Source organism: Pecten maximus, chromosome 6 (genome assembly GCF_902652985.1).
Source record: "Pecten maximus chromosome 6, xPecMax1.1, whole genome shotgun sequence".
NCBI lineage: Eukaryota > Metazoa > Mollusca > Bivalvia > Pectinida > Pectinidae > Pecten > Pecten maximus.
The window spans coordinates 32,915,280-32,927,364 of record NC_047020.1 but is presented as its reverse complement, the minus strand read 5'-3'; the positions used below and the strand labels follow the sequence as shown (position 1 = coordinate 32,927,364).

General features: G+C 35.1%; 1 protein-coding gene across 9 annotated transcripts in view; it reads left to right on the top strand.

Annotated features, from left to right (window-relative positions):
- LOC117329569 (H(+)/Cl(-) exchange transporter 3-like) overlaps positions 1 to 12,085 on the top strand; it is a 71,834-nt gene that overhangs the window by 25,926 nt on the left and 33,823 nt on the right. For all 9 annotated transcript variants that reach the window (XM_033887576.1, XM_033887573.1, XM_033887572.1 and 6 more), the window contains 3 exons: positions 7,558 to 7,776; positions 8,979 to 9,124; positions 10,569 to 10,736. In XM_033887576.1, coding sequence (XP_033743467.1) covers positions 7,558 to 7,776; positions 8,979 to 9,124; positions 10,569 to 10,736 — 533 coding nt within the window. The remainder of the gene's footprint in view (positions 1 to 7,557; positions 7,777 to 8,978; positions 9,125 to 10,568; positions 10,737 to 12,085) is intronic.

Genomic DNA, 12,085 nt, shown 5'->3' with positions numbered 1-12,085 from the left:
AATGACATATCAATTAAGTTCTTTAATTTGTTTAATAAATTCCAATCCCATTCACACCTTTTTATTAAAGGAATCTATCTAACACTAGATTATCACTTTTTAGTTCGAAAACGTATTAGACTCCAAAATAAATTAGACTGCAGTTACAATATAATAACATGCTTTTTATGAAGAACTCGTCAGTGATGCGCTAATTTTAAGTTTATTCTATGTACATCATAAAATTCTGTGGAAGTATTTTAAGCATTTAATCATCTAGATATGAAATTCATAGCATCATAAATGACACAGTTTTGTAGGCAAACATCATCATAATATAGTATGTATTTGGTTGCCTTGAAATATTGTTACATTCCCACACAGATTGTCCATTACGTCAGTCACTGAGATAAGGCCTGATTGTGAGTCCTCGTCACAGTGAACTAAGATAACTCCCATCACAGTCGGTCCAAATTGTGTGACGTCCACCACATTGGTCGGTTGACAGTACCCTAGTTAGACCTATTGATTGACCGTAGATAGTGGCGATCGTTTTCCTCATGACTGCGGCCATATGCCAGCACTTCCTTGTGAAATAGAGGATAGACTGCTATTGCTTGTACACTATATGCTTCAGTTGTATTACCACTTGTGAATGTGAAAGGAGACTTATTCCTTGTAGGATGAAGATTTTTCTCCCAAGTGTGTCCCTTAATAATGTGTAACCTGTTGATAATATATTGAAGCAATTTTAACTTAAGATATTTAATCGTTGATTTACAAAATTAAATTGAAAAGAATGATGGAGCGTGCTTATCCCTATTGACCCAGATTCTGTTCAGGATGACATGCTAAGGAATGTCGTGACAAATTCATGAAATGATTCAAGCTTGAAAGTGATTAAGATCGAGGAATATTTCAACAATGTTTGGATTAAAAACATCACAATTTGGCAGAAACAAATTGGAAGATGAATTGACGTTTTGATTTTTACAGATCGAATTAAAAAAAAAAGTCCTTCATATAAAAGCTTGTGAAAGTTCATATTCTCAGCATTTTAGGATGTCAACACTTTGATTGTGGTGTGTTTGAAATTGGTGTGCAAGTTTCCTGATTATTCAAAAAGGAAATTCAGCAGAGAGATGTTGGTATTTAGTGGTCACCCGTCAAACTGCCACGAGCATGAAATATCTTACAGATATATATTGTGTTTATGTTTGATAAGTGTTTGTCAAACAAAAGATATTTCCAATCCAGGAAATTGGAATTTGGAGCCTTAATATATTTTAGTGATATATATTAGTATACGCGAGTCAGGTTTCGCAATGGAGAAGTCACATGGAGCCATGTTCGCTCTCCAGGAAATGTACCACAAATGTGTAGATAATTACGAGGATCTGAATGGACCCAAATCACCCGGGGAAGGTAGAGTATATATATACTGTTGTTACAACGGCCAATATTGATTTACAGTACTTCATGTGAGATGTTTACCATCATTTAAGTAGAAAGTGATTGTGGATTTAGATTAAATTCCATATTTCTCAAAAAATCTTTAAATCAGGACCGGTATAGTATATTTTTCACTCAAACTTATTTGGTTCACAGCAAATTGATTAAGTGCACGTGTAGCTGGATTATGGTACTCTGATTTAAATATTTAAAGATATTTAGTTTAGAAATGTCAAACGTCAATGTGCATTCTGTTGTTTCAGAAGTAATTAAATGCTGATAACATATCAATTTCACAGGACCAGAGAAAATATTTCGTCATATCTGAAATTCGTTATACGGTTTGGTATATATATTAATACATTTTGTAAAAGTTTCAAATTAATGATAATAATTTAGGACCTTGATTTACTTTGTAATAGGCAGAAATTCATACCATTTAAGTCTGACGGCAGGCAGCTAGTGTACTTATAGGATTAATGTAGATATACAGAGATGGACTGATCAAGTTACATGTCATGAAATTGTTCCTAGTAATCAATACATGTTAAGGAGCGCTATAATATAGTGTGATATAAACTCTGTTAATGGGAAATTATAGTTATCTATTATATTTAGGATAAAGATGAAAAAAAAAGTTCTTTCATGAAATGGAATTTTGTAGTAACATGATTTTTAGGAGCATGTTGGAAAGAAAAACATCTCAATAAAATGTCTTTCTAGATGATAATGTGTGCCCAAGTTTCAGCAAAAGCCCATTTCTGTATGTACCGGTGGTATAATTTGTCGATTGTTTTATAAATGTATGTGGGAAATTATTCCTCAGATTGTCTAATGCTCAATATAAGGCTGATGTATATAGTTAGAACGCTCCCTATTATGCGTAATTACAGGGATCAATTATTGATTTATTACAAGATTAAGGGTCTGTTTTCCATATTTAGCAATCTGTCAGCTGCTCATAGACTGGTACAGGACTAATTTGTGTAACATTAACGGTCAGTAATCTCGCCGTTATCAGTAACTTGTATTGACTCTATGTAAATTGTGTACAAGAGTATATAGTACATTTACTACCTAAAGAAAAGTTTACAATCCATATAGATATATACATATTATATATATATAAATGCTATTATAATATGCTTTCACCACTAGCAGATTTAAGGGGGGGTGTGGGGGGCGCATGCCCCCCTAAAATTCTATGAATCTATTGTGAAATATACTAGAATGCAGGATTTTGCATTTACCTGCTAAAATTCCCAGGAACCCCGGACCCCCCATAATTTGGCAACCAACCCCCAACCATAACTGAGAATCCTGTATCTGACAATGTCCAATATTAAAACCATATAGGACGTCATTCAGGAAAGGTTAACAAAATGTTTGTCTTTTTTACTGTCAGTCTATCCATCTGACTTATGACATTTTAACTCTGTTTGATTAATTAAATTGTAGTGTTTTGAGCTTCATTTCTTTGGGATTGTCCTAGTAAATTTTGTTGATTTATTTTTTCTTGATTTTAGTATTTATAGCCCCATATCGTTGGTTAGACTTTTTATTTGGCTCCATTTCTCTAATCAGTCTTAGTTATGATTAAACATGATATATCTTTGCAACAATTTTGTTGTAAATTTAGCTGATTTTTTATGGGAAAACTGTGAAAATGCATGGCACCATTTATTTGGATAGATTTTATATTTTGCTCCATTTCTTTGATTATAGAATTTATATTTAAAGCTTCACAATAATAATTGTTAATCAGTGTCCAGTTGTTCAGAAGGTGATCACAATTTAAGTATCAATATTAAAATCCTGATGATATAATTTCTGGTAAAACTATATCTGAACACTGAATTAGTCTCTCTTCCTACACACCCAGGGTTTGAAGTATTAAATGAGATTTTCACTAATCAAGCGATTAAACTAATCACCTTTTGAACGACTGGGCCCAGACAATGAGTGTTTCATTCCACACAGTGGTCCTTTCCAAATGTTATTGACATTTACATTAAGGTTCTGCTCATTTGATTACATAGTTTGTTTCTACTTAAAGGACAGATTTAATCAATCCACGATATACTAGGTCATTGGTGTCTTTCAGGAAGCTAGCTTTCCTGATCTCGTTATCTGTTCATCGTTTCAGTCTTTAGATAATTGTAGAATTTTATGGTAAATGCATTTAACAATCCATTTAGCGTCATCTCGTTGACCGATCATCCCTCTGAAGGAATTTTTACATTCCAGTACATTTTTTTTACATGCCTGGACTTTATGTCACCTTGAAAATATAAGATATATATCTTATAGTCCATCTGCTTGTAATTTCATCTCGCCCTGGAAATAACAATGCCGATTCTCTAATTGTTCAAAATCAATCCTTTTGATCATCTTAATGAGCATTCAAAACAAATTTCTGTTCCTCATGCTAGCTCCTTGTCAACTTCTTTCTATTATGTTAATGGCATTGAAAACCGATTCCTCATGTTTGACATAACTGCTTTCTGCCATATAGATATGTCATAGATATAATGCTGCGGAAATAACTTTTTAGCATGTCCTCTTGTTCCCTGTTTTTGGACCTCACATAACATAGTATTTTGTAATGCCACGATAAGAAATATATCTTATATTGACTCCTGCTAAAAATAGAAATTATGTCATGTGTGCTGAAGTGTATTTTTAGCACAGGTCATTATAACGTTCTACGAACCTGGCAAAATGTTATATTGACCTCCTGGTGATGTGATGAGGTATATATTTAAGGAACTTTCTTTTTTCTTTAATTAGTATCCTCTTGTTACTTTTTAGCATGTCCTCTTGTTCCCTGTTTTTGGACCTCACATAACATAGTATTTTGTAATGCTACGATAAGAAATATAATGCTACGATAAGAAATATATCTTATATATATATTGACTCCTGCTAAAAATAGAAATTATGTCATGTGTGCTGATGTGTATTTTTAGCACAGGTCATTATAACATTCTATGAACCTGGCAAAACGTGATATTGACCTCCTGGTGATGTGATGAGGTATTTTAAAGGAACTTTCTTTCCTTTTTTTTTTTTTCTTTTCTTTATTTAAATTAATATACCCGGTAAATCATATAATAAAGTAAATGCAGACTTTAGTTTCGGGCAATCCATGGTTTTACAGACTTTCCCCGAACTATATCTCCCTCGGCCTCCGGGAATATTGTCCAGGTCAGGTCCTTAAAACCATGAATTGCCCTCAACCAAGATCTGTATTTGTATTATATTAGTTCAATCCAATTTCAAACAGATTTACCAATGTTTGAATATTCTGACTCTAATCGATGATCATTCATGAAAAGTCTTCCTATAATCCATTCTGATAGCTTCCACCATTCCTGACATCAAGTTTCTGTCTCTGAGCTGAGATTGTTCTGAAACTCACGTTCAATCATGACAAATGAATTCTTAATTTCGTTTCTTATTCTCAAATCAGCGGCCCTAGAATAACTGCTGTGAATCATTAGCTTTTATTTATACCAGTTGTTCTTAAGGAAGTTCATGTCTGCACCAGCCTCTTCGGATATTGTATGAGCAGCACATTTTTCTCCATGTCGTGCTTATCTTAAATGCTATCAACATCTGATAAGAAAAAAAAATGTACGAATTCTTTGAGACTGGTGACAATTGTACAAGGCATCGACTGTAGGTATTGATAATGAAAAAATCAATGTATTTACGAGAATGGGTAAGTGGGTTTATGGTGTTGGAGGAAATGAACACACTGGGTTCTGATCGAGTGACGGCTCTGATCCAAGAGAGTCCAGCACCACACTTAAAAACCATGGTCGTGAAATGGAGCGTAAATGGGTTATAAAGTTGATTTTGTCATGATAATTATCTTCAGTACATTCAAATGGAGCTGACAGGTAGTCTATTACATTAGTCATTATAGCTGTTAGTACTTTCCTTTATCGTCCAGGCCACATGTGATGATTTTCATTCGTAAAATTCCACCTGGTACTAATAATCACATGACTTAAACTAAAGAAAAACCTGATATTTCCAATGTCAAGAATGATAATCTAACTTCCCCACAATACAAGTGTAATTAAGGAACATATTCAAATACATTTGTACATACATTTACAGTAAGTTTGGTTTGAGTTTATATATATCGCTTAAGGTTCTGTCAACAGTTACTTAAGGATGGTCTTCCATTTATTATTGCTGAAAGGCCACCAGCTTTAGTGCTGAGTATTACACAGGTGTAGCAACTACCATTTTCGTATACTCTGGTATGTGTCTGCCAGGGGACATAACCCAAAACCTCAATCCTCGCAAGGGCGACCGCTCAACAAAAGGCAAAAGGGGAGACAATGTCAGAATGTCAGGGAGACAGTAGGAAGAATATATTGCTTATAAAGCTTACTTAAACAAAAATTCAAATTTTGTCACTTCCTACATTTCATGCAATGATGGCAGCTTGAGAATCTGCTGGCAGTGATTCTATGAGAGGTTTGTTTGGTGATTTACTGAATAAAAGTCTAGAGGATATGGATGAAGGGGTTGATGAGAGACAAGATTCATACTGTTATTGATGGAAATCAAATGCAAAAGAGCAAAAATAATTGCCTTGCAAATTTCTGGGGGGGAAAAAATAAAAATGCATAGGCTGCATACTGTTTTGTGTTGACAGTCTGAGCAAAAGTTTTACATTAAACAAGCCTCTGGAGGGAATATAACATTGATGATATGGACAGCCTATAAGACAAGTCTGATTGGATAGAAAATAGGGATGCTGAGAAACAGGATGGGAGTCGTCAAAGTTTAGGACACAATACTGTCACATAAAATCAACCGCTAGCATATATTTCTGTTCTTGTTTAAGTATGGTCAGCCTCATAGCTGAATAAAAAAATCACACTGCTGACAATGCTAGGTTGTAGTACTGTGTTCTATGACAACTATAGTTCAATTGTACATCAACGTCTTATCTCAGTTAACTTAACTGGAAAATTTCAGTCTGAATATTTCAATTTTTCATATTTGGTCTTTAGGTTCTTTAAATCATGTGTTTACCTTATAAATGTCTGAGTCAGAAACTTCAGAATACTGGTACATACAATTTCAAAATTTATATAAAATAGGAAAGTAATAAGTAAAAATGTAAACAAAAAGTGTCATAAGGACATAGTTAAACAGTTAAGCATTGCATTAGTAGTCCTTGTGGCTATCCTCAGGCAATGGCTGAAATGTTGTCTGGACAATGATATAATACAGTATTGCTATAGACTTTTTATTTTACAATAGTTGCAGAACAAGTTAAAAAAATCAATAGCACCAGGGGAGGTATAAGCATTATATCAAGGGGAGGTAATAACATTACATCAAGGGAGGTGATAACATATCAGGGGAGATTTCATAACATAGCATCAGGGGAGGTAATAATATGATATCAGGGGAGATAATAACATAACATCAGGGGAGGTAATAATATGATATCGGGGGAGATAATAACATCACATCAGGGGAGGTAATAATATGATAGCGGGGGGAGGTAATAATATGATAGCGGGGGGAGGTAATAACATAATATCAGGGGAAGTAATAGCATATTGTTGGGGGAGTAAATAATATGATATCAGGGGAGGTAATGCCATTATATCAGGGGATGTAATAATATAATATCGGGAGATAATGACAATATCGGGGGATAATAACATTATATCAGGGGAGTTAATAATGTTATCAAAGTATGGATGCATATGAATGCAGTCGAATGATTTTTGTTAAGTTTAACTGAACATCTGATGAAAAGGACACCTAAAATAATGCCTTTAGATCGTACATTAATCATCATGATCATTATCGTGTTGTCAACAATATCCACTGATAATGTTTTCATGGATTCAGCATATTTTCTATAATCAGATACCGACAACTTCTTGGTCACAAATTATTATATCAGTTATAAGTAAATTGAAGCCCATTTCAAATTTGACAGGATGTCATAATATTTAATGTCTTTTTTAGCTTAAATTTTGGGTCCTGCAGAAAATATTGATACATTTAAAGTATAGATTCCCCATTATAAGTTCATGGATATATTGATGTGGCTTAAACTGTATGTTTGTGTTTGTGTTTTAGGCTCCTCTAATATTATGGACACGCTGGAAGACTTGCCCCCAGGTATCGGCCAGTATGATGACTTCCACACCATTGACTGGCTACGAGACATCGCAAGGGACCGCATGCGGCACCGTCATATCATGAAGAAAAAGCAGGAAGGCTTTCTGGAGAAACTGAAGAGTGCTCATGATGCCTGGTCTGGCTGGGTGTGTGTGTTACTAGTGGGAGTGGCTGCAGGTAGGATTCATGTTATATAATTTATATATCTGACATGTTAGGATAATTTATATATCTGACATGTTAGGATAATTTATATATCTGACATGTTAGGATAATTTATATATCTGACATGTTAGGATAATTTATATATCTGACATGTTAGGATAATTTATATATCTGACATGTTAGGATAATTTATATATCTGACATGTTAGGATAATTTATATATCTGACATGTTAGGATAATTTATATATCCGGTGATAAGGCTACCCATGTGTGTTTCATTTCGGTATATATCACTACCAAAAACTACATGCAGTTTTGTGCTTCGGACATTAATAGTGCTTTTTGTCAGAGGGATTGTCCTGTTAATGCTTAGCCTGAGATTTATTTTTGACACCATTTAAATATTTTTGAATTTGAAACTCACACTCACTGAAAATCATATTCCTCAGCAGAAAACTGAACCATATCTAAAATCATACTCTTCCTATGGTACACGATCTTGAATTACCATGTATATATATATTATATCATGTATTATGTATCGGATCCCTCTGCCAGTTTTAGTCTGTAATAGTAGGATAAGTTGTGATGGTCATTTTGATTCAGTAATTTAAATCATTATTAAATCTTTGGTTATGTAAATAAAATTGAAATCATAAGGAATAAATTATATTCAAATAGTGAAGTTCAAGGGTCAGAAACCTTGTTATAGGATTAGGAGTAATGGGTACAATTTTAATAAACGACTAGCAGAGTTGTTAGAGGTCAGAAGTGGAATGTTAAGGTCACAGTATCACCTTCAGTGAAGGTCAGAAGCTGAATGTTAAGGTCGCAGTGTTGCCTGCAGTGAAGGTCAGAAGTTTAATGTCCAGGTCACAGTGTTGCCTGCAGTGAAATGCTACATTGTGTTCACTTAATTCTTATTGATAGTTCAGTAGGTACACTTTTAGAAAATAATGATGAAGCTCTATGTATCTGATCTGATGGAGAAGTCATAAAGTTAAGGTTACACGACTAAATTCTATATTAGGTGAATTATGTGAAAATAATGTACAGATTTTATGAGCCATTTCTCTTATAATTATAAATGGCTTGGACTTATCCTACATTCACCACATCCTCATTCACTATAGCCAAGCTACCAATTACCGGTTTTATGTTGTGGAAGCCATTGCTTGCTGACTCTTATGTCTGTAATCTGTCTGTCTGGCAGGTGCTTGTGCCGGGGTGATTGACATTGGGGCCACATGGATGTCTGATCTGAAAGAAGGGGTGTGCCGAGATGCCTTCTGGCTCCCTAAGGAACAGTGCTGCTGGTCTGCAAACAACTCCTTTTTCAATAATAGTGGATGTTCACAGGTAGGAACTGTCTCTGTACGCTAGACAACATCTCAAATGTGGATCAAGAAAGTTCTTCAGGAGACATTTGCTTAAATGAAAGAAGGTCAACATTTTCTTCAATGTATTGTTTTTGTGTACATGGTCATCCAGTCATCCAGTAATTGTTTCAATGACAAGTAAAGGTAGTAAACTGTCACCTTCCTCTGTAAACAGGGGACTGGCCAACATAACCTCAGATGAAGATCCGAGGTGCGCTGTTTGATAATCCTACGTGTGGCAGTTTTTATATTTCTTGAGAAGCTTAGAATGTCTGTGCTGTCATGGTTGTGTCCTTAGGCAAGATAAATTACCCTAATTGCTCAGGATGGCATGTAGCGGGTCATCCGTATGTTGTTCAGTGAGGTAGCCACCAGCTACAACAATAAGACACTGCCTCTAAATTACCCTTGCTGTTCACGAGGTGATAAACCCAACAAACAAATAAATAAACATTCTCTGTAAGACACTTTCTGATGAAGGTGATTGATCACATATCATACTAGACATCAGAGAATTCTATAGACATATATTTGAGTAATATATTTCACAAAATTTTCTTAAATTAAGACTGTGTTCATGCACATTCTTCCTTATCAAATAGGGGCCAAGGTGGTCGAGTGGTTAAGGTGTCCCGACACTTTTTCACTAGCCATCCACCTCTGGGTTGCAAGTTCGAAACCTACTTGGGACAGTTGCCAGGTACTGACCTTAGTCCGATAGTTTTTCTCCGGGTGCTCCGGCTTTCCTCTACCTCCAAAACCTGGCATGTCCTTAAATGACCCTGGCTGTTAAAAGGACGTTAAACAAAAACAAACAAAAAAACCTTATATACCTAATTTTAATTGGCTGTTACATATGAATCATTATCATATAAAATATTCTGGTTCTTATGATTAAAAGTTTAGTATTTTGTTTCTCCTTACCAGTATTATGAGTGTTGTGTTATTCATTACTACATTGTAGTATAATTTTCTGTTTCTCATCACCAGACTAAAGTATAATGTTAATAAATATTTCTCATTAAATTTATTCTGTATTTTGTTACCCATAATACAAGTACATGTATAATGTTCTGTTTCTCATTACCAGTATTAGTATAATATTCTGTTTTCCATTACCAGTGTTAGTATTCTGTTTCTCATTACCAGTATAATATTCTGTTTCTCATCACTAGACTAAAGTATAATTTAAAGTTTCTCTTTGTCAGTATAATTACCATTGTTAGTATTCTGTTTCTCATTACCAGTAAAATATTCTGTTTCTCGTTACCAGTGTTAGTATTCTGTTTCTCATTACCAGTATAATATTCTGTTTCTCATCACTAGACTAAAGTATAATTTAAAGTTTCTCTTTGTCAGTGTAATTACCATTGTTAGTATTCTGTTTCTCATTACCAGTATAATATTCTGTTTCTCTTTTTCAGTGGTATTCCTGGTCACAGTTATTGGGAGCCGGTAAGGATGTCAACAGTGGAGGGTACTACATTGTTGAGTACATTGTATACATCCTGTGGGCTCTTCTGTTCGCCTTTCTTGCTGCGATGTTTGTACGCATGTTCGCCCCCTACGCATGTGGATCTGGTATTCCAGAGGTAGGTTCTGGTCAGACCACAATCTGTTACAGTAGTACATGCATGAACAAAACATTCTTAGAATTAGAAGCATTCCTAAACATGGCTTATAATGAATAACTTAGGCCATATTGTGTTGGCAGACATATTGGACTTTAGAAAGATATCACATTAAAAAAAATGGTCACTGTAAGCCTGTAATTTTCTAGAGGTTTTACTTGTTGCTGTTTTCTCGAGGATAGAAAAAATCACAAAAGATATGGGATACCTTGAAAATAGATTGAATTAAGTTAATGCAGAAATTTGTTATAGAGTTGTACCTACAAAATAGGAAAAATGTATTTTTGCTGTGACTGTTTTGATTAGAAAGTTTATTAGCCCACCATCATCAGATGGTGGGCTATTCAAATCGCCCTGCGTCCGTGGTCCGTCGTCCGTCCGTCCGTCCGTCCGTCCCTCCGTCCCTCCGTCCGTCCGTCCCTCCGTCCGTAAACAATTCTTGTTATCGCTAATCCTCAGAAAGTACTGAAGGGATCTTTCTCAAATTTCATATGTAGGTTCCCCTTGGTGTCTAGTTATGCATATTGCATTTTGAGACCAATCGGAAAACAACATGGCCGACAGGCAGCCATCTTGGATTTTGACAATTGAAGTTTGTTATCGCTATTTCTCAGAAAGCACTGAAGGGATGTTTCTGAAATTTCATATGTATGTTCCCCTTGGTGCCTAGTTATGCATATTGCATTTTGAGACCAATCGGAAAACAACATGGCCGACAGGCAGCCATCTTGGATTTTGACAATTGAAGTTTGTTATCGCTATTTCTCAGAAAGTACTGAAGGGATCTTTCTGAAATTTCATATGTAGGTTCCCCTTGGTACCAAGTTATGCATGTTGCATTTTGAGACCAATCGGAAAACAACATGGCCGACAGGCAGCCATCTTGGATTTTGACAATTGAAGTTTGTTATCGCTATTTCTCAGAATGTACGGAAGAGATCTTTCTCAAATTTCATATGTATGTTTCCCTTGGTGCCTAGTTATGCATAAAGCATTTTGAGACCTATTGGAAAACAACATGGCCGACAGGCAGCCATCTTGGATTTTGACAATTGAAGTTTGTTATCGCTATTTCTCAGAATGTACTGAAGAGATCTTTCTCAAATTTCATATATAGGTTCCCCTTGGTGCCTAGTTATGCATATTGCATTTTGAGACCAAACAGAAAATAACATGGCCGACAGGCAGCCATCTTGTATTTTGACAATTGAAGTTTGTTATCGCTATTTTACAGAAGGTACTGAAGGGATCTTTCTCAAATTTCATATGTAGGTTCCCCTTGGTCCCTGGTGTTGCATTTTGGGACCAAT